General features: G+C 33.7%; 3 protein-coding genes across 3 annotated transcripts; all 3 read right to left on the reverse strand.

Moving 5' to 3' along the window:
• Window positions 1-675: 675 nt before the first annotated feature.
• LOC107896458 (uncharacterized) lies at window positions 676-4,245 on the reverse strand. The gene is made up of 7 exons (XM_016821634.2): window positions 4,021-4,245; window positions 3,591-3,657; window positions 3,440-3,501; window positions 3,262-3,351; window positions 3,006-3,145; window positions 1,444-1,498; window positions 676-1,203 (listed from the first exon to the last, which is right to left on the reverse strand). Exons 2-7 carry the CDS (start codon window positions 3,655-3,657, stop codon window positions 997-999), a joined length of 621 nt encoding a protein of 206 aa, XP_016677123.1. The 5' UTR covers window positions 4,021-4,245; the 3' UTR covers window positions 676-996.
• A 4,897-nt stretch (window positions 4,246-9,142) lies between these two features.
• Window positions 9,143-18,093, reverse strand: LOC107895952 (nucleoside diphosphate kinase 3). Its single transcript, XM_016821136.2, has 7 exons — window positions 17,961-18,093; window positions 15,878-16,018; window positions 15,727-15,764; window positions 15,584-15,634; window positions 9,680-9,847; window positions 9,489-9,601; window positions 9,143-9,412 (listed from the first exon to the last, which is right to left on the reverse strand). Exons 1-7 carry the CDS (start codon window positions 18,040-18,042, stop codon window positions 9,286-9,288), a joined length of 720 nt encoding a protein of 239 aa, XP_016676625.1. The 5' UTR covers window positions 18,043-18,093; the 3' UTR covers window positions 9,143-9,285.
• Window positions 18,094-18,396: 303 nt separating this feature from the next.
• LOC107895953 (uncharacterized) lies at window positions 18,397-20,265 on the reverse strand. Its single transcript, XM_041077026.1, has 4 exons — window positions 20,145-20,265; window positions 19,192-20,047; window positions 18,944-19,071; window positions 18,397-18,823 (listed from the first exon to the last, which is right to left on the reverse strand). The coding sequence occupies exons 1-4, from the start codon at window positions 20,220-20,222 to the stop codon at window positions 18,398-18,400; spliced, it is 1,488 nt and encodes a 495-aa protein (XP_040932960.1). The 5' UTR covers window positions 20,223-20,265; the 3' UTR covers window position 18,397.
• Window positions 20,266-24,416: the final 4,151 nt, after the last annotated feature.

The raw sequence follows: 24,416 nt of genomic DNA on the forward strand, positions 1-24,416 counted from the left end.
TTAATTTTTTTTAGGGTTAATTAGTACTTAAATTTGAAATTCATTATCTTTGTTATTTTTTAAAACACAATAAAAATGTGATGATGTGACACTGTCAGCATATAATATTATTTTATACAATAACAATAAATTGTAGTACATAGCAAATATTAATAAAAAGCTTATAAATTAAATAAAAAAAAATTACAAGAATGATATAAAAGCTATTTGATGTTCAGGACTAAATGAATCCAAACCTTCATCTGAAAAGTGTTTTTCTAATAAATTTATTTTTTATAATTTCAAAATAACTTGAAAATTTTCTGTTGTAAAAAGAAAAAAGAAGAGGAAATGATGGGGATCTTTTTTGTTTTCAATTCCAAGTTGGGAATGTTCATATATCATTTTTATCCCAGTTTTTTGTTTAATTCCTTGAGATTTTATCCCTCTGCCTAGGTTCATGTGAAAACACTTATCATCGCTCATATGAGAAAATTCATAGGTGTCAAAACAATAAATTTTGAAGTTCTCATGCTCCGAACTTTTGGCAGATATATCGTACAAAATCATTATATAAATTCGGCATATATCGGTCTGGAATATTAATTTGAAGTTGGATGGTACTGTCAGGGTGAAGACAACATATGAATTCCAACAAAACTTAGCACCTTGCAGCTAGCACCCAAGCTCTACAAATTACAAATAAAGGATTCCCCCCATGGATTTCTCATTTAAATAAAACACCATTATGTAACAAATCCAATGGTATATTGCTAGCAAGTGAAATATAGCTACCATACAACATGCCTCCTAGTTTCAGTTGAACATACTGAATTCCCACATTTCCCAACATATATAAGAAAAACAGTCTTGACTGACAAGTTGATAGCGCAAGTCAAAGAAAACAAGATGCAGCAATCCTTTGGTTTACAATATCACCATTGGCATGCAGACATGAAAAGAGAAAACCAAGGGCAACAAACAACCTATCATATGACACTCGTAATATCTCATACATCAGTTGCCAAAACGGCCTCTTCCCCAGGGCATTCTTTGTCGGCCACGGCCATTAGGTTGTACACCATTGTTCTGATGTGACAATACCCTCAATCGCTCTTCTTTCATATTGGCAAAGAGGGAATCCAATGTTTTAGGCCTTTGTTTTGTTACTATGTTCTCTTGTTGGTCTTGCTGTAGTTGTTGTTGTTGTAGCTGCTGCTGTGGCTACAAAAAAGGAAATTTGCTCACTTAGCATTAATACAAGTGATCCGAGAAAATCAAATAAATGACGATTTAGTCACACAAGACAATTCCAATCCAATTGGGAATCATAAACTATTAATTTGCAAAGTTAAAAAGCCAATAAATCTATAGAATCTAGGTTCCAATCCGTAAAAAAGCATTATTTACAATTCACTACATGCCTATGACCAACCATTTGAGCTTCTGGAGAAAAATGAGTACCTTTGCAGTAAAACCGCCATTTGCAGCCCTCCTTTGGACAGGTGGTCCTCCAACCCTACACCGAGAAGCAAAAACCATGAATGGATAACAAAAACATGACAAAACAATGACAGAGGTAACTCCAGGGAGGAACTAAGCTTTCACCAAACATGCCGTCAACCATCAACAAAAAGTTGAGAATTGGGAATCTTACCAGCATAGGAAGACTATTTATTTCCAGTAAACAGAAAGACAAACAAACAATCTGTACTACTCCCTTTATTTTCCGCAAAACTTTTTCAATTTCAAAACATGATCATGCACCTAAACCCCACTCTGGACATTCATTGCAATCAACGGAGAGTAAAGCTTCAAAAGAAGAGCAGAACTAGGGGGAAACCACATCAGGGAATTTACCATGATCCAGACAAGCAGCAACAACAATTGGGGCAAACCCCTAAACCCCACCTTTTGAAGTCTACACCACTTGAGAAAAGGTAGCATAACAGAAGTCAAATTTACATCAAGACAACTAGATAAAATCAGCTTAAACTTTCAATATTTCCCAACCCAGTGTTCTTCCAGCTTCATATCTCTAGCTCAGATATCAATATGGCACCGTCAGCAACAATCTATTCCTCAGCAAAAATATTCGTTTTAAATGGTGTATCATGGTGTCAACCAACCACTGTTATTAAAAGAACATAAAACCCAACCATGGATTTAGCAGGCAGGAGAAACCATAGAAAAGATGAAAAGGATGAACCATCAACAGTGGACTGGAAAACGAGTTTAGAACAAGGGCTTTTACATAAACCACAAGCTCTCCCAACTAGTTAAAACTAGTGTAAATTGAAGGATATGTGACCTCCAATGACAAACCATCAAAGAATCTCAAGCAGCCAAAATTACTTGAAAAAGGAAATCAAAATTAATGGTTGACCCTGCTCATGGAATTACAAAACCCATTAGAATGAGCAAAAACTACCCCATTAACACTTCTAGACATGTCAACAGTTGTCAAATCATGTAATAAGCCAACTACAAGAACTATTTTTTGAATGTACACATTCATCTCTTGCACAGCTCATCAAAACTTGGTATCATGTATTTTTCTAGATCAATCTTCTTCAAACATTATAACCACATTCAACACTCGTTACTCAATGCTTCAACATCCCCACCCAAAAGGCAAAACCAATTCCAAAATAGGCACCAATTAATCTGAGGACCTTGCACGATATAGATACAAAGCTTATGCTACTCGCATACTACTTTTGAGTAGTGCAAACAAAGAATAGCCAAATACTTCAATTAATCCCACATTTGCCTTTTCCACAAGAAATGTGATCAAATATTAGGTGTTCCACATAACATGCAACTTGAAATAAGTTAACCAGGAACACATTCCAGAGGTCATCAATATTGTAGAAGATCCATAATTTACCTGCAATGACTCAATTATAAGAATCCACCATTAGAAGGCAGTAATTATGTTTTAATTGTAAACACGACTATTAAAGCTAGAAGAAAACATAGTTACTTTATAAAGCAACTATATAAACTATTTGACATCCATATACCTTGGCTTGTTCAAATTAGCCACCCTGCTAGTATTAAATGCTCTATTGCGTATTGGAGCAACTGCAGCCCTACGTGCAGCCTCAGCCGCAAAAGGAAACCGGTTCCCCTGGAAATTAGACCTTCTTTGAGCTAGAACCCCCTGATTAACATGCAAAGAGCAGAATCGGGGGGAAAAAAAAAGGGGGAGTCCAAGTCATAATATGGCTCAAGTAGACATGAAAATTTATCAACAAGAGCAGTAAATAAATTGCACACCTGTCTAACAGAGGCCCGCGAGTCCATGTACTGTCGTACCTTCAAGGCCTTATCTTTAGCAGCATTACTCACAGGTCTCTGGATTTTATTCTGATAGTAAAGGGAAGAACAGGTTAGAATATCAACTTAAGCATGGTCAACGATAAAAATGTGCTATCTAGATTAAAAAAATTCTTACCGGTATCCTTCGCTGTTTCTTAGATTTATGTGAAGTATTTTTTGACATTTTAATGATATCATCTAAGTCCATAGAAAACGCAAACTGATCAGAAACATGTTCACCGCCTAAGAAAATAACTTCGAAAAGGCAGAAACAGTTAAAAGCTCACCCAATGTCATGTCCATTTTCTTTTCTGTGAGGGCGATTGCTTCACTCGTAAGAGGTTTAGCCGCCATCTGACAAAGTAAACAGAAGTAACCCACAACAATTTATGGAGATATTGAGAAATAAAAGCAAAAGAAAATACATATATATATATTTTTAAAACAGCTCAACCTCAAGAGACGAAACACACAAACATGATAAATAATCTCCACGAGAGAAATTTATACACGTACGTGGTATTGAGTAAGTTAGAATTAAGAAAACCCTAAAACTTTTGGGATTTCTTCTAACGCAGTAAAAGAATCTTCCATCTAAATCAGGAAAAAGAACTGGGAAAAGAAAATTTCAACAAACAAACAGCACAGAAACCGATTTGAGGATGATATGCGATGGATTCAATAAACAAATAAAAGGATTTGAAGAGAGAAACTTACCGATTAAGAAAAGAGAGAATTAGCAACGACCTACGAAAAGAAAAGCGAAACGAACTCAAGACGTGGTTGAAACTGGAGATAGGGTTAGGGTTTTTTGAAATCACTTGTTGGAATCGGGAAATTGAAGGAGGGTATTTCAATGCTTTGGATGCTTCGAGGTCACGCAAAAACGAAAAGGAGTAGACGGATAAGAAGAAAACGGGTGCTTATATAGGGCCGCATAGGTTGGCGGATTTCAAGTTCGATCATTGATCGTTTAATATAATTAGATTTCAAGTCCGTCTTTAATTAGGGACCACGATTATTACGTCGTTATAGTTTTGACGGTAATTAAAAGTTAAAACCCCCAAGTACAGCTCAGCATTCCGAATTCAAGATGGTTTTTAGCTATTTGACGGATACGAATCCGCCACGTAAGAGATCACTGCGTTGGTTTTGTAGAAAAGTAAATATTACACGTGGCATGTTGTTATTGGCTTGTTGACATTGGATTCCTGAACCTTTTGTTATTCAGATTTTATTTTTCTTTAAAAAAATATGCTCATATTTTTATTTTTATTTCAGATTTTAATTTTTCTTACTTTTATTGGAGTCCTATAACAAAAGGTTTTACATTGTAATATAATTTAATAATATTAATAATTAAATTTGTATTTTTAAATTTAATAAATAAAGAGATTAAATTCTAAAATATAAAAAGTATATAATCTATCCATCTATAATGTAGCACCCCTAATCCGTATCCGTTGCCGGAATAAGGTTACGAAGCATTACCAGACCAACAAAATAGTAAACCATTCAAATCATACATTAATACAAACATAATTAAATTTCATTCAAATGCATTCATAATGTCCCATTAATTGAGCCTTTGAGGCCCTAAAAATACTATAGAAACAATTCAAAACTAAATCGAAAACATTTGGAAAATTTAGTAAAAAGTTGCAAATTTTGGACTGCAGGGATCACACGGCTGAGACGCACGCCCGTGTCTCAGGCTGTGTGGACATTCGAGATAGGGACACACGGCTGTGTCCCAGCTCATGTCCATGCCCGTGTAACTTACTGACTTGGGTCACACGGATAAGCCACACACCCATGTGCCAGGTCATGTGCTAAGTCATGTAACTGCCTGACTTGTATGCTTGAACCTACAAGGGACACACGATTGAGACACATGCTCGTATCTTAGGCCATGTAGCCTCAAAATGAACCTTAAAACACAAATTTACCATTTCAAATTACTTGGAACTTAAGCAAACCATTTACATATCAAAATACCTATCCAATTTGACTTTAATCATGCTAAAATCATACCAAAATCAAACTAATTCAGTGCCCAACTAATGTACCATCATTAGTACCACAAGTTTACATAAATTTATATCAAAATATAACATTAATTCAACCTATTAATTCATCCAGGATATCACCTAACAAACACCCACTCAAACATACCACATCTTAGCTTCTGAACAACCAATTCATCATATACTCTTAACCATTCCAACAAGTATCAAATGGCCATATACACATATTGATAAGGCACTAAAAACACCAAAAGAAGATCAACCAAAACACTTTGTACAACTAAATTCATACTTAACTATTTACATATCCAAAACATTTGTATCATCATTCAACCCATTACATGCCATATAATTTGAAATAAACGTTTCAAAAGCTATCGAATTAAGTTGGATAGTATAACTTGAGTGCTGATTCGATCGTCCAACCTTCCAAGTAACTACAAGAACAAAGTTTAACACAAATAAACTCAATGAAGCTTAATAAGTTTGACATATTAAATCGATAAATCTTACAAAAATGAACAAAACAAATAAAAAATTAATATAACAACCATGAAAGTTTATTGTCATCCACAATCTCATTTGGTTATTCATAACTTATCAATTCAAATTTCAAAAATATTTGAAAAATTCATCAAAGTTACTCAATAAATTAACTTACCGAGATTTTCATCTCAAAGAACGACTTACAGATAGAAGTATCTCATCAGTCCAACTAAACTCACCAGATGCTCACTCGAGCCAATCCATCCATCACACCAATGCTCATAAGAGCTAATCCAACCATCACACCAATGCTCATAAGAGCTAAACCAACCATCACACTAATGCTCATAAGAGCTAATCTAACTAGCACACAAAAAAAAAGTATAACACGAGAGTTAGCAACAAATGCTGAATCTCGATTTACTTAGGAAATATACAAAAAGATCCCTTCAATACCATCTCCACTCCAAACCACCATAACGCACCAAAACACAACTATACTCTATCTTGCGTTCAAATCAAGCCAGGATTAAGTTCAATATTAAACCTCAAATTACCATCCATCATCATCAATTAAAAACAAATATATAAATTGTATCATGTTAGATTACTTATTAAATTATTTTGATATTAAATTCTAAACTGTACGAATTTACGTGGACCAAATTGTAGAAGTTGCAAAAGTTTAGAGAGTATTCCGTAAATTCTCCTTTTCCACGAGTATATATGGTATCTTGATCTAAAATGTAAAATTCTTTATTTATCAACATATATTTCATTTCCAATCCATTTTACAATCAATACCCTTTTATTTTCTAAAATTACACAATTACCCTAAGCTTTTATAATTTTTGTAATTTAGTCTTTTAACCCTAAATTCATCAAATTAATCATTTCTTTCCTTAAATAAATATTTATCCAAATATACTAAGGCCCTCAAAAGCCCCTAATAAATATCAAATTCACTATCAAACCCTAATATTTTGACATTTTCACAATTTAATCCTAAAATCAAAATCTAACAAAAATTATTTTACAAATTTATCATATAACATAATCGAAATTCCAAACACATAATATTAATAAAAAAAATATTAAATATTCATCAATGACAACTTTCAAAATTTTTAATAGAATAAAAAATGAAGGTACGAGCTAGCTGGACTAGTTGCAATAATCTTAAAAACATAAAAATTACAAGAAACGGGTATAAAATTCACTTACATGCAAGCTTCATATGTTAGCCAAATATCAAGCTTCTAAAATGGTGAGAATTCCCTAGGTTTTTTGGCAAGAAGGTGAGAAAATGATGATTTTTGGCTTTTCTTTTATTAAATTTTAATTTATTTACTAAATTACCTATTTACCCTTACTTAAAACCTTTTACAAACACCATTTAAAAACCCATTATAGACAATTAATAATCATATGGGCTAATTATTGTTTAAGCCCCTTTTTATCTCATAAATGAACTATTAAATCTATGGAATTCAAGATTTACTAGACTTAACACTTTTTTAAATTTAGTCTTTTTCTTTTAATTAACTATCTAAACATTAATATTTCTAAACCAAATTTTAATACGATTATATTGAATTTATAAATATTCTAAAAATAATAATTATGAACATACACAATGGAAATTTGTGGTCTCAAAACTACTATTCTGTCGCCATTAAAAATTGGGCGGTTACATATAATATGTAAAAAGAATGAATTTGGAAAAACTTTTAAATTAATGAGAGTATTTATTATTTATTATATTATTAAATTGATATTAAAATAATTTATTAATATATTAATAATGATAAAATCTTACCATTATTCTAAAATAACTTATATTTAATATATTTTATTAGAACTTTTTATTTGAAAGTAATCTAAAAATATAATAACTATAAGAGGATTATTAGTATACATATCTTATGGTTTGTGTATTAAAAAATAATAAAATTATTCTTTTATTCTTATATTCAAAGCGTTAAACAAAAACAATTTTTGTATATAATAAAACATTATATTATAATTTAAACCATTAAATTTTATTAATAAGTAATATGCTATTATTTTTCTTATTTAAACCAACAACAATGATGTGTTAATGCAGGAATTGAACTCTACAATTTCAAGCTGAAGCTTCAAATTCATGGCCTGTGAATCCAAAAATACTTTCTTTCACTATGGGTTGCTTTCATTTTTTTTTTTCATTACTTTTGAAGTGTTATTTTATTTTTTAATTATTTTTTAAAATTAATCGAATTTTAGTATAAATTAAATCAATCCTTATTTAATGAGTAAATATATTCTTGAGATTGTAAAATATATATTTAATAATTAAAAATAAACATGTTTCATAGAAATAAACCCGATAATATTAATAATGCTATTATAAATTTTGTGTTGGATTGGAAAAATGTTTTTATAAGTTAGTAGTGTTAGAATTTGATTTCATCATTTCCAAGATGAGTTTGACTTAATTTGTATATTTTTTACATTAGATTTATTAGCTTTTAATTATAATTGATAATTTATCAAAGGCAAAAATAAAAAAAAGTTCTAAATTAACATAAAAATTAAACTCGTTCTTTACTAAATAAATAAGTTTAATTAGTTTAATTTTTATGCCGGTTGAGTTTTAGTTGAATTAGTATGGGTATTGTGGCCAATGCAAGATTATGTGGGTTCGAATGTACTGAAGTACATTGTCATCCTATTTATGGGTTAGAAAGGGACTATGTTTAGTTCTAAACATTGTGTTAAAAAGAGTAAATATGATCATAACCTACAATGAGATTATTCAAGAAATTTTTTTTTTATCTCAAATCAAGTTTGCTTTAACTTGAGTTTTGTGTTGAGTCAATAAACTTATGCTTGACTCTATTTATTTAACCCTTAAATACCAAGCTAGTAGGAAAATTATAAAATAATGATTTATTTAGTTCTCCAACTTTATAAAAAATTTATTTTAGCGTTTCATTTAATTTTTCTTCTTTTTTAGCTTTCAAGTTAATGTCTGGTATCGAATTAATGTAAATCACCACTTGAATGTCACATTAGCTATTAATTAATTTTTAAAATTAAAAAAATAAAAAAATATTTAAAAATTTATAAAAACAAAAAACTATTTTTTTAATATTTTAAAATTAAAATTAATTAATTATTAACATAATATACAAGTGACCATGTCAACAAAGACAAAAGAGATGAAAATTAAATAGAAGATTAAAATAATTTTTTTGTAAAGTTAAAAGGTCAAATAAATTATTATGCTATTTAAAAAAAATTATTTATTAGTATTAATTAAAATAATATTTAAAAGTAAAATATAAGTAAAGAATGAAAGAGATTATTGTTTTAGAAAATTCATCAAGTTTGACATCAGATTATAAACTCTTCTTATTCTAGAAATTATGCCTCAGCCCCACCTGGGACAAAAAGTTTGTGCAACTAATGAAAAGGAAAAAGTGCTTCATCGATTGCTTTCATAGATCCATTTCTCTGCGTTGCTTTTATAGCTAACCAGTTCTTGTGGCTTGAACCATAAGTTGATTTCATCCTTGGCTGTCTCAGGACCATCACTCCCATGAATTATATTTCTGCATTGTAAAATAAAACCCCATATTTTACATCTATTTTAAAACTAAGATACTTCAACAATAGTTGGTCTTATACCTTCCCACAACCACTGCTAGGTCACCTCTGATGGTTCCAGGCTCCGATTTCTGAGGATCGGTTGCTCCGATGAGTTTCCGGCCATACTTTATGACTCCCTCTCCTTCCCAAACCTGGTTTATGGAAGATTAATTCAGCCATGTTGGGAACAAATACGATGAGAAGATAAGATTTGTAGTTCATCATTTTACCATAGCAACCACAGGGCCTGAGCTGAGGAATGCACAGAGGCCATTGAAGAAGGGTCTGTCTTTCAAGTCGTGGTAATGTTTCTGGGCAAATTCCTTTGAAGGAACCAAGATCTTGATAGCCACAAGCTTGAACCCTTTCCGCTCAAAACGAGATATGATTTCTGCAATCTGGTAATGTTGCGCGGAAGCGTGTGAAAGAGTAAAATTATTGTACTAAAAAATCACACTAAGTTCAATTCCCAGGAAAGAGAGGTGGATCACGAGGATCACTTAAGTACCAAGTCTTTCCTAGCCAGAATATCCCTCTATCGTAATTTAATAGCACAATAAATCACTACAATCAAATTCACAAAATATGAACAATAAATAGTAAAGAACACCAGAATTTTAACGAGGTTCGGCAAATCTTGCCTACGTCCTCGGGCACTACCAAATATATTTCACTCCAAAAATACAAGTGAAACTTTACAAATAGGGAGAGAGAACAATGCCTTAAGTAGAGAATGGCAAATGTGGGATGATGAGAATGAGCAATGGTTGGCCTATTTATAGTTGAGATTCAAGGGCCACCTTGCAAAGTCACTATTCACTTAGGGACCAAAAATTGCTATTTTCCCATGCCCAACACTAAATAAAATATTTGGTGCCCATAACTTTGACCTTTCCAAAGTATGGGTAGGTATGGGAAAGGTATGGGCAAGGTATGGGGTATGGGTATATTCTAATAATCTCCACCTTGAAGATTTGATTAGGATAATCTTATCTTCACACAATTCTTTCTGCTTTTGACAACAATACTTGATAGTGCCTTCAACTGTTAAACTTGCAGGATATTAATCAAGTTCAAACAATGTTCGAACTTGGTTGCTGTTACCACCTTGGTCATCATATCTGCGGGATTATCTGCAGTCTTGATCTTCTGAAGACAAATTTTCCCCTCTTCAATAATTTCCCGCACAAAATGGAATCGTACGTCGATATGTTTTGTACGTGCATGATAGACTTGATTCTTTGCTAAATGAATAGCACTTTGACTATCACAATACACGTTAATATGCTCCTGAACCAACCCCAAGGTTTTAGCCATACCTTGTAACCAAACAACCTCCTTTACAGCCTCTGTTACAGCCATGTACTCGGCTTCTGTGGTTGACAATGCAACTGTAGACTGTAGTGTAGACTTCCAACTTATTGGTCCTCCAGCAAGTGTAAACACATAACCGGTGGTTGATCTTCGCTTGTCCAAATCACCGGCATAGTCAGAATCAACGTACCCAATAACACCTTTACCAAGTGTATTATCCTGCTTGAACAGTAATCCAACATCCACGGTCTTCTGAATATACCGTAGAATCCATTTCACAGCTTGCCAATGTCCTTTTCCAGGATTATGCATATACCTGCTCACTATACTAACTGCCTGTGAAATGTCGGGTCTTGTACACACCATTGCATACATCAAGCTACCCACTGCATTAGAATACGGAACTTGCAACATGTATTCTTGTTCCGTATTCGTCGAAGGAGATAGTTGTGCAGAAAGCTTGAAATGAGAAGCCAACGGGGTACTTACAGGTTTGGTCTGCTCGTTCATACCAAACTGCTGTAGTACTTTCTTCAAATACTGCTTCTGAGACAAGCTAACTCTGCCATGAGCTCTATCTCTACATATTTCCATGCCGAGAATCTTTTTAGCTTCTCCTAGATCTTTCATCTCAAACTCGAGATTGAGTTGAGTCTTCAATCTTTCAATCTCAACTTTGCTCTTAGATGCTATTAGCATATCATCAACATATAAGAGCAAGTATATGAAAGTTCCTTCTTGTAGCTTCTGAAAATACACGCAATGATCAAATTTACTTCTTGTGTACCTTTGCCCTTTCATGAACTGATCAAATCGCTTGTACCACTGCCTCGGAGATTGCTTCAATCCATAAAGCGACTTTGTCAGTTTGCAAATCCAATTTTCTTTTCCAGCAACCTTGAATCCATCTGGCTGAGTCATATAGATTTCCTCTTCCAAATCACCGTGTAAAAACGCGGTCTTCACATCAAGCTGAACTAGTTCAAGATCATATTGCGCAACCAAGGCTAGCAAAATCCGAATAGACGAATGCTTCACAACTGGAGAAAACACTTCATTGTAGTCTATTCCTTCTTTCTGAGCGTAACCCTTTGCTACCAATCTAGCCTTGTATCGAATTTCATTTTTACCAGGAAATCCTTCCTTCTTTGCATATACCCATTTGCATCCAATTGCCTTCTTTCCCTTGGGCAGTCTCACCAACTCCCAAGTCCTATTTTTATGAAGAGACTGCATTTCTTCATTCATAGCTTGCTTCCACTTTACACCATCAGAGTTACTTATTGCTTCTGTGTAAGTGGAAGGAACATCATCATCTGCAATTGGAAGTGCATAGGCCACCATATCGTCAAAGCGAGCAGGCTTACGAATCTCTCTTCTTGGCCTCCTATATGCAATTGAATCTTGTTGCTGTAGAAGTTCTTGGGTCGAAACTTCTTCATCATTTGTTCTTTCAATATTAGCTGGATCATCATTAACCTTTTCAAACTCCACCTGCTGCAAAGTACTACTGGTTTTGTCATCCTTTTGTGAATCCTCGTTCTTCATCATGGTTGATTCATCAAAAGTTACATCTCTACTGAAAACAATCTTCCTTGTATCAGGACACCAGAGACGGTATCCTTTTACACCACCAGTTATACCCATGAATAATGCTTTCTTTGCTCTTGGGTCTAACTTAGATTCTTTTACATGATAATATGCAGTGGAACCAAAAACATGTAAAGAATCATAATCAGTAGCAGGTTTACCAGTCCACATCTCCATCGGAGTTTTTCCATTTATTGCAGCTGATGGCAATCGGTTAATTAGATGGCACGCATATGTAACTGCCTCAGCCCAAAATTCCTTGCCCAATCCAGCATTGGACAACATACATCGAACTTTCTCCAGTATAGTCCGATTCATGCGTTCTGCCACCCCATTCTGCTGTGGTGTATCTCGAACAGTGAAGTGTCGCACAATGCCCTCATCTTGACATACTTGTAGAAATGGATCATTTTTGTACTCAGTACCATTATCTGATCGAAGTCGTTTGACCTTTCGACCTGTTTGAGTCTCCACCATCTTCTTCCACTTCAGAAATGCATCCAAAACTTCATTTTTTCTTTTCATTAGATACACCCATACTTTTCTTGAATAATCATCAAGAAAAGTGACAAAATAGTGCATACCTCCCAAAGAAGCCACTTTGGTAGGTCCCCACACATCACTGTGAACATAGTCCAGAATTCCTTTCGTATTGTGAATTGCTGAACCAAATTTTACCCTCGTCTGCTTGCCCAGAACACAATGTTCACAGAATTCCAATTTGCAAGAATTTGCACCTTTCAACAAGCCTTGCTTCGCCAAAGTCTGCAAAGCTTTTTCACCAGCATGTCCCAATCGCCTATGTCATAACCTGGTAGCCTCTGAATCTGCATCTTTCGCAGAAGCTGTTGATGTTGATCCAATAACTGTACTTCCATTTAAATAGTACAAGTTATTTCTTCTAGTGCCTTTCATCACCGTCAATACCCCAGCTACTACCTTTAGTAATCCATCTCTCAAAGTGATTGTGAGCCCTTTAGATTCTAGGGCCCCTAATGAGATGAGATTTTTCTTCAAGCTGGGTACATAGCGAACATCTGTCAGAACTTGGATTGAGCCGTCATGGTTCTTCAATTTGATTGTACCTACACCCATTGTCTTACAGGCACTATCATTGCCCATAAAAACAACTCCACCTTCTAGTTCTTCAAGACTAGAAAACCAGTCCTTATTAGGACACATATGGTAAGTACATCCCGAATCCAATATCCACTCATCCGTTTGACATGCCATTGCCATGCCAACCAAGCTAAAGTCTGACTCCTCATCATGCTCCGCTACACATGCATTAGAAATAGACTTGCCCTTTTGTAACTTAGGACAATTCTTTTTCCAATGCCCTTTCTCACGACAAAAGGCACATTCATCTTTGGCGGGTCTCCCTTTGGACTTTCCCCTTCTACCAGATTTGCTGCTGTGTGAACGACCTCTTACTGTTAAGACTTCTGCGGTTGTATCTCTGTGGTCTCTTTTATCTTTCTTTCGAGTCTCAGATCTATACAACGCACTACAGACTGCATCAAATGTGATCGTGTCCTTCCCATGAAGCAATGTGGTGGTAAGATGATCATATTCATCAGGAAGGGAATTCAACAATAATAATGCCTTGTCTTCATCTTCAAATTTCTCATCCAAATTTAGCAAGTCTGCTAAAATTTTATTGAATGAGTTCACATGGTCATTCATCGACATACCGGGTGCATACGTGAATCGATAAAGTTTCTTTTTCATATAAAGCCTATTTTCAAGACTTTTCGTTAGAAACTTTTCTTCCAGTGTATCCCATAACTTCTTCGCTGATGTCTCCCTCATGACAGAGTACTTCTGCTCTTTGGCCAAACATAGGCGGATTGTACCACACGCCTGTCTATTGATCTTGGCCCACTCCTTGTCATCCATCTTGTCAGGTTTTTCTTCAAGGGCTATATCTAGCTCTTGCTGACATAAGACATCCAGGATCTCACATTGCCACATACCAAAATTATTGGTACCGTCAAATTTCTCTACTTCAAATTTTGCATTTGTCACAGTAGTCCTTGCTGATGACGATGCTGCTGCCATTTTTCTTCTCAATCCCAACTACTGTATACGTGAACAGTACCGTATACGTGAATAGTACCGTATACGTGAATAGTACCGTAAACGGTCGTATTCCCCAAGTACGAATCTGGCTCTGATACCAATTGTTGCGCGGAAGCGTGTGAAAGAGTAAAATTATTGTACTAAAAAATCACACTAAGTTCAATTCCCAAGAAAGAGAGGTGGATCACGAGGATCACTTAAGTACCAAGTCTTTCCTAGCCAGAATATCCCTCTATCGTAATTTAATAGCACAATAAATCACTACAATCAAATTCACAAAATATGAACAATAAATAGTAAAGAACACCAGAATTTTAACGAGGTTCGGCAAATCTTGCCTACGTCCTCGGGCACTACCAAATATATTTCACTCCAAAAATACAAGTGAAACTTTACAAATAGGGAGAGAGAACAATGCCTTAAGTAGAGAATGGCAAATGTGGGATGATGAGAATGAGCAATGGTTGGCCTATTTATAGTTGAGATTCAAGGGCCACCTTGCAAAGTCACTATTCACTTAGGGACCAAAAATTGCTATTTTCCCATGCCCAACACTAAATAAAATATTTGGTGCCCATAACTTTGACCTTTCCAAAGTATGGGTAGGTATGGGAAAGGTATGGGCAAGGTATGGGGTATGGGTATATTCTAATAGGTAAATATACACATGCTTTTAGCTCAGCTATCTGTCATATTTCAATCCACCATGCATAAAATTACATGAAACAACTATAAACTTGACAAGAAGAGGAAATCACACTGTTCAGCTATGTTGCTTTGAGTGTTTTTCTTATAGTATTTTTATTTCATATATTTTCTGATATGGCCCTTTAAGGACTTCCAAATAAATGGAAGAACTTGTAAAAATTGTTTATACAGATGTCAAGTTTATTTTTATTCTAAGATATACGCAACAAGAATATGGCCTTAAAATATCCTTGAGGTTCATATAGGACGTAAGAATCTGATCTTCAAAAATTCTTCAAGTATATATATAAATATTTGGAAAAGAAAAACTCAGAACATATCCATGTGAGACACATATTGAAACTTAAGCCAATGCGACTTAGTTTCAATCTATTGCTAAAAATATTTGGAAGTCTTAGATAAGTTTAAGTTGATGTTAATACAGATCAGAAGAATCTTACAAGCCCTCTTTGTACTCCATCAGGCTTGATAGCAATGAAAGTGCGCTCCATCTGAATGACGAAAAATGGAATGAAAAATATTGAAGAAATGAGTAGCATTATCACATAGAGTAGTAGCTATAAAATCGAATGTGTAATGGTACCTGTGCAGCGTGAGCTTCTTGGTCCTGAACCATGTAAGCTACAAAGAGATAATCAAAACATTCAGTTCAGAGTTTTTGCCCTTTTTTTTTCTTTTTGTTGGGGGGGGGGAATGGAGGGATGATTCATCTACAGAGATTTAAGTATCTAAACCTGCCATTGGAAGAGCAAACATTCCTGAAAGCCATCCTCTTGATGCATTGGCTGAACCACCATTTCCATAAGCTGATGAAGCTAAAAGAGGCACCTTACTGTTAAGCGAAACTGCTGTTGCTGCAGCTACTGCCCGCCCTTCTGCTGACGATAACATAAAAGTTAGATACCTTAAAACAAAATGTTTTCATCTTTCATGTAATAGAAATTACAAGCATATACATGTACGGATGAATGCTTAGTAGACAAACACAGGTAGTTTTTTTCTTTTAAAAAAATCCAATAGTGCAATCTATCTTAGAGTCGAATTGGTCAGACCCCAAATGGAGAAAACACTCTCAGAGCATTTATTTTTTCATTCCCAATACTTAAAAACTGATATCTTGCCTAAAAGACACATAGCTCGTTACTGCTCGACCCGACAAAAGTTGGTAGCTATATATAGGTTTTTAACACATGAAACTTGTACATTCTTAACTTTCTTTCTCACTAGATCAAACAATGTAGCAGCTTAGGTCAATTCTGAGAGGAAAAACATGTTTCCTCAAGATCGGCATATGGTTTAAGTGTTTGATTAGACACTCCACTTGAATATAACATTTCAAGCAACCCGAAATTTAACAAATGTTCAAAACCTATGAGAGAACATCATTTTAACTGTATGAATCATGAAATGCAAGGAAGAATAAATAATGAATAATATTGAAACCAATACAATAGATATAGGTTTGGGAAGGGGGTCATTTGATAGAGCAAACTTTTCAAATCAGTAAAACTTACATCTAATACTAAGATGAAGGAGGCTTTAAAAACATGAAAAGTGGAACAGAATTTTTTTTTTCTTCCTTTCTCTCAGGAAATGGGTGGAAAGCAAATCTGTTAGGGGACACAAAAAGTGACATTCCTCTTTTTGAAGGTCTACATCAAGTACCGAACTACTCATTGGGGTGAGTGTAGATGTCAATTACAATATACACTCCACAAGAATATATATATTTTTTAACTTTTCACAGATTTAGTTATTGAAAGGTCACATTCCTATTAGTAAAAATATCCTAATGTGTTTGTATTTACTTTATTTATTAAAAAAATAAGTAAATTAGTCTCATATTTTACTTTCTTTTACTCAAAAAATAGATAAATTAGTCTTTATATATTAGATTAAAAAGTACTCTAGTCATTCTTTTAAAAATTATATCCATGTTCACTATTGAAAATTGGTCATTTTACATTATGATAAGGTATATGTGGCACAGTACATGTAATTATTTGATTATTCCGTCAAATATGTCGATTTTTAACAATAAAGATAGATAATTTTTTTAACAAAAAGGACCAATTTGAACTTTGATGCAAGGACTAATTTAATGATTTTTTGAGTAAAATGACAAAATGTAATCTATATCCTAATACTTTTACCTACTACATAATTTTTTTAAGCATATAAAAAAGTTTTCATCCATTTTACGATTTGAGTCTACTGTAAAGATTTATATGAATATGATTTTGAAGATCAAATAGACAAAAGTGAATAATCGTAAAAACTAAAAACTTGATCATAATTTTTTTTTTAATTTTTCATTTTAATTATCCCCTAAATCTTTTATAAATTTGGTTAACCTTTAAAAATTTTTAAAAGTAATTAAATCTATCAAAATTTTTAAAAATTTTAATTAATTCATCAAAGCTTAAATCCTAATATTAACCACTGTGCACAGAGATGAAATAACATCTTCCACTTCCGTCCAAACAAGATAGAAAGATTAAACAATCATCTTATTTCGACACTTGATAAAGAATCAGAGTTCAAAATGACTCGGACGATTGATCTAAAACTAGTAATAAGAATCAGAGATTAATATAATAAAACTGAAAAAAAAAAAAAGTACTTTCAACGTTTAATCAAACACGAAATATGATCTTTTAAAATAATAATAATATTAAAAAACCAAACATTTTGCTTTATCAGGAAACATATTCATCAAGAGATAAATTCACAGATCAGACATCGCTGATCTCCCCAAAAACTGAAAAAAAAATGCAGAAAAAAGGCGTTACTAAAACGATAAGATGAAGAAATCACCGGTGAAAAAGCGAGAGGTCTTCGAAGCTGAAAGGAGTGATCGGACGACTCTAGAAGCAGATTTGCAAATGTGAGAGCTCATTTTTTGTTGTTGTTGTTCTGTTTTTTGGGAGGATTGATTTGGTATAAACAAGCCGAGAGCTGATGAAGTGTTTGTTTACGGAAGTGATAACTAAATTTAGATATTTTGACTGGCGTATATATTTATATTATAATATCTTTAATTATTTTCTAGAATAAATTTCGGTTCTGATATCTTACCAAAAACTTGTTGATGCTTAAAATGTAGATTCCAGCATACTTATTTAAACCTTTTTACCCATATAGACTCATTAGACACATAGATTGGAGGCAAATCTACAGTAATTGATATCATCATGGAAGCCCTCTGGTTTCAGTTGCTTGTGTAAATGAAAACGACAATAGTCCTTCCATCCTTACTTATTCGACCGTCGCGAGGCAAGGCGTTTGGAGGAGCGGCCAGGAGTTATAGGCACAGAAGGTGATGCTGGTGCCTCCTCGTCGTCCCAATTATCACCCCAGCGGTCATCCCAACCCTCGTTAACGTCCGGTTCTCTTCTTGCCCTACCAGATACAGGCAGCTCCCTGTTTAGCCTTTGGTATTTGGAGCCACTTCTTGGGAGTTGCCTCCATCTAAAGCTCTTACACATCCAACGTGATGCTAATATCAGTATAGCAGCAGCGAATATAAGGGCAGTTGTAGGGGTTTGTGACATGAAGTTCACATAGGACTTGCCCGAACCATGCGCAATGAAATCCTTGAAATCGAGACTGCATTCTCCGGTACCGTCCTTTAAGAAAATCAAGTTTCCGGTTCCTGATTTTTTTATGGTAATCTTTACCTGCGCAAATGCATTTAACGGATACAACATTCTGTGAACATATTATTGGTACCGTAAACCCTAAAACACATGCTATATAACACGAATATCTTAATAACTTGCAATATTATTTACAAATACCTTTGTATCTTGATTCTCTTGGAGTTCAACATCCATTTCATCTAAGTCAACAAAAGCAGGAGCAGATATTTTAAGGGTAAGAGGCCCCTTTCCCTTGTTCTGAATCACAAGTAATAGATTGGGAGAATCTGGAATATTGCAAACCAAAGTTAAAAAGGCCAAATATTGTCTAATGTGATCATCATGACAATTCATACTCTTTTCTATTGTTGGAAACTTGCAACCATTTATAGTTAGAGGATATTTACCATTTCCTGGAACTCGCAAACAGGCAGCAAACCTTTTCTTCGTATCCGTACACATATTAGATGAGTTGCATTCTTCAACTTGAAAGCCATCATTACTTGTTAGTGAAGGCGGTGGCGGTGGTGGTTCGACTGAGTCCCGTATAATGCCATTCTCTTCATTCACTTTCTTGGGGTCCACGCTATCATCCGGAGTTTCCTTTTGCTCACCATCTGTCATCCCCTCGTCTTCAACATCCGATTGTTCCTGGCCGTTGTGCGTATTATCACCTTCTTTCCCACCATCCGTCTTTCCTTTTGCTTCTGCACTCGATGCTTTCCCACCCTTATCTGAATTCTCGCCTTCATTCAAACCCGATTGCTGGTTGAGATCGCTCTTACTTGCACCACCACCATCAACATCCCCTTTTGATCCATCAATTTCATTGCCACCGTCAACTTCCCCACCATCTGTCTTTGCTTTAGCACTCGATGCTTTCCCACCTTGAGCCAAATTGTCGCCTTCATTTGTACCTGATTGTTGGTTCAAATCACTCTTACTTGTACCACTGTCAACACTTTCTTTTGATCCATCAACTTTCCCAACATCATTCATCTTTCCTTTTACCTCCTCACTCGATGCTTTCCCACTTTTATCCAAATTCCCACTTTCATTTGAACCTGATTGTTGGTTCCAACCACTCTTACTTGCACCACTATCAACACTTTTTTCTGATCCATCATTTTGATTGCCACCATTATCTATCGCTTCACCAACTCCAATGGAATCCGAAGTAGATTTAGAATGAACTTCTTTTATAACTGGATCTACTTTGCCACCTACATTTTGATCGAAACCACTCTTTCCATTAACGTTTCCCTAAAACCAAACATCAGTGAGAAACCGTCTTAATCCCATCATCAAATTAACCAATTCAATAAACATCTATTAAATTATTTAACAAAGAAAACCTCACCTCTGTATCATTACCAGAGCAACCGACAACAACTAGCAGCAGAAAAATTCCCACCAAAACAACATAATTTGTTTCCATAATTTAAGATACACCCACCTTTTTGTGCTACAAAAAACAACCTATTTAACATAGAATTCATTTAAATACATGCATATAAAATTTCACTTGGAAAGAGTTATATAAAACAAGGAGGAGGTTTCCAACCTTTAAATGAAACCTTGTTGGGATGCCTGTTTTCAACAGCTTTACACTTCATTACTGAGTTTATTTCCTGAGCCAAATTAAAAGGCTTACACATTGATCGAATAGAGAGCTTTTGAATGAGTTTAATAGTAGAAGAGAAAGAGGGTGAGTTTGACCAGAGAATTAAAAAACGCCATCCTTTTTCGTTCTGAGTTGCAAATCGTTGTCTTTCTGACAACTTGTAATGCAACGTTAATTCCTTGTAAGCATATGTCTTGTTCCGGGAAGTCAGTTTCTGTCGTAAATTTCGATAAAAAAAAAAAGCTTGCTAAATGTTTATCACCAAATACAAAATGTTCGACGAAAACTAAGTAATCTAATAAATATTTAATTTAGATGACTGTTTCTGCACGGATATGTTGACATCAAACATACTATTATATGTTTCGAGATAGGAAAGTTAATTTATTGTTACAGGCCTGGGTTTTTATGACAATGACCCAAATTTTGTAACCAAGTAAGCTCGTCGGCTAGTCTTATCCGAAACTTTCTAAATACCATTGGTGGTCAATTGAAATCGACATAATACTGGAAGCAAGCCATTACTGTTGACTTCTTCCGCTGAGTGAATGACGCTTCCAAAATTCTGATAGAGCTATTCACCAGCCTTGCCTAGCTAATAGGCTTTTGCTATAGTTCAAGTGATACCATATACTTCAAGAGATGACTTATATTTTATGAGTTTAAATGTTACCAAGGACCAGACTCAAATTGCTTCTTGATGAGTGGTCATAAGTTCACTTCAAAATTTTCACTGACTATAATATCGATTTTTCAATCAATAATTATTTTTAAGTTATATTCTTTATAAATTTAAATTTTAATCTCTATACTTCTATTTCTAACAATAATCTCTTTACTTAATCAAAATACAAAATATTCCACGAAAACTAGGTAACCTAATAAATATTCTATTTAGACTATATTTGCTCGGAGATGTTGACATCAAACATACAGAGTATATTCCGACGTTGGACTTTGTTGATCTGAAAGTGAAACTCAATCTTTTAAGATGCTCAAAATTCAAGCAGGTTTAGCAGGATCGAAAAGTTTAATTCTTTAATTTATGATTTAACCCTTCAAATATATATATTTACTTTAGTGCTTCAAGTATGCCTCTGTTATAGCACCACATGACTTTCTATTGCAAAATATATATATAGATATTATTTTCTGCAAGTAATTTTCTGTCGTTAGATTTGATAAGAAAAAGCTTGAACTGTTGCTAAATGTTTACCACCAAGTTACAAAATGTTGGATGAAAAGAAACATTTAATTTAGATGAGTGTGTGCGTAGGGAGATGTTCAAATCAAACCTACTATATTTTGACGTTGGATTTTGTTCTCTTAAAAGAATCTTAATATTTTAAGAAGCACAACAACAGTGGATTGGACCTGGACCCAAATTTTTTAAGCAGGGATGTTGTAGATGAATGAAACTTCGGAAATGACATGAAGTGGGGCACGAATGGGATGCTCTGAGTGATTTGTGTTTGACCAAGGCAAGTAAATTTTATACGCAACTTTATCCGATCAAAGCTCTGATCAGTTGCTTTCCGCCAACCTGGTCCATGTGCCATGCAACCCCACCCCTAAAGAAAAACCCTATACTAGGACGTAAACGGATATCTTGTAAATTACTCGATGGGTTTCTAACACCATCTATATTGGTAAAAGAATTTTTTTTTTAAATTTATTGGATTATGATTATAAGTGAGATGATAAAGGAATTTGTATTTTAATATTATAGAATACGTGCTCGATCATTAGATTTATAATTAAGGGGTGAAATTAAAAATTCTTTTAGGAGGTCGGAACTAAATTATAAAATTTTTAAGAGATTCAAATGTAATTTCACCATGTATTAATTTATAATCTATTTTTTATGAATCAAATAAATTTTTTTTATATTTAGGGGGTAAAATGCAATTTTACTATATATTAATTTACAATTTTATTATTTTTAAAAAGAATGAACTAAAATTTTAAGGCCCATGCTAGCCCCAATCTTTCACTATACAACAAATTATGATATGGAAATCCATATATAACTATTTACAACTCTAATTAATCTTTATCAGCAAAAGTTGGTGGGCTCAGCAAACTGTCCAAGATGCCAGGGAGGGGCAGAGAGCCTGGAGCATGTTTTTAGAGACTGCTATGCTGCATCAGAGATATGGGCAAATCTATAGATTGAATGGCCACAAGAGCAGAGTCATGCACGGTTTAAGGACTGGATGATGTTTCTTTTTAATAGTTTTCTGGAATCGTCGGTCTGCTGCAGAACTTGGAAAATGAAAAAGAGTGGAAAATGTGAAAGAAGAGGGAGCGACAGATTTGAGAGGTTGACATGCTGATTTTAGTTTTAGGGGTTTTTTAGGATAATTATTAGTATTAAGTTAGGACGTGGGCTATAATCTGATTAGGTTTTGTGCTAATATACAATCTTTTCTACGATATTTTCTCATGGGTTATATTAGTATAGCTAAAAAGTTAAATGATTTTTGGGCTCAACTAGAAAGGAAACAATGAAATTGATATTTTTTAGCCCCATTAAAAGGAAAAATAAAAAATCATCATATGCATTTACCTTCCGCTTTCTATACGGTAATCATAATGAAAAATAAATTACCTTTATAACTATTTTCTTGAGGGATGTTTTGTGAAGACTATGTTAAGAAAAGTAAAAATAGTAATTGATAACCAGCAATTAAAGTGAAATTATCATAAAAGAAACAAAATACATAGACACAAACATAAAACAATTGTTTTTCTAGTATAATCAAAGTAATTTCATTTCTATTTTACTGATTTATAAAAATTAATTTTTTCAAAAATTTAAGATTTTTTCTCTTAAAAATTTCGTCTAAAAATATAATTATTATAAGAAGATTTTTCCTTTTTAAAAAAATAATTTTCACATTCGTTTTACGGTTTATATTCAGAGTTCGGGATTATCTCTCTTAATAATATCATTTCTAAAATAAAAATATTATATTTAATCACTATAAAATTAATTGCTAAAATATGTATAACTATTAGAACCATGAAAAATTAATATAAATTATTAAAATCTGTCATATTAAATGTAAAAATATACCTAATAAATTCATTAACATGTCATCTTCCAAATTAGAGCTATTATGCATGGCAACGAAACACCTTAGCTTGGCGGCGCACGTGGCCCACAAGTCAAGTTTACTCTAAAATTCAGGGTTATGATCATGCCACATACTCAGTACATATTTCATCTTTATTTTTTAATTTCAAAATCAATCAGTTAAATACCTAAGAAGCTTAATGATGATTTAGCTAGCTTTCTTCAAAACCCTAAAAGAGTTGCTTATTTATATAATTAGTCCTTTTCATAGATGGAGAGACCAAACAGATTTGTCAAACCGTCCTATCTATACAATAAATGAATCTAATATATTTCCTATGACAACAAAATTAATTAAAAATACTATGATATATTGATGTATTATATCAAAGTTTATATATCGTATATTTAATTAAATGCATGTAAGAAAGAACAGACCGGATCAAGACAGGCCATTGAAGGAGAGAGAACCGACAAAGGTCGCCCCTTTTATCCATTATGTTTGGACCTTCTGCTCTCCAACCCTACGTTTGAGTCTGTCTTGTGACTCTTGCCTGCCTTAAGCACCTTTGTAGTCTCACAATTATTATTATGTCTAATATTCCATTTATGGTTCACATTTGACATAGATAGAGGCAGTTACCAAAAACATCAAAATTTAAATACTATAAATATGGTGTTAAAAAATAGTAATTAATTTATCCGTCCGATTATTTGGGATACCTATTTTTTTCTTTTTGATAACAAAAATGGAATAATAAACTAAAAGGAAAAAAAAAAGGGAACTAAAGCCATAAGCATACTTTCACCAAAAAAAAAAAAAAGAAAGAAAAAAAAGCCATAAGCATACTATCCAACCTTAACTGGAGATTGACTAAATGGGAAGTCCTATGAAAAATATGGATGCTTGAGTAGAGCTTCATCAAACC

The sequence above is a fragment of the Gossypium hirsutum genome, chromosome A09, assembly GCF_007990345.1.
Source record: "Gossypium hirsutum isolate 1008001.06 chromosome A09, Gossypium_hirsutum_v2.1, whole genome shotgun sequence".
In the NCBI taxonomy this organism is placed as follows: domain Eukaryota; kingdom Viridiplantae; phylum Streptophyta; class Magnoliopsida; order Malvales; family Malvaceae; genus Gossypium; species Gossypium hirsutum.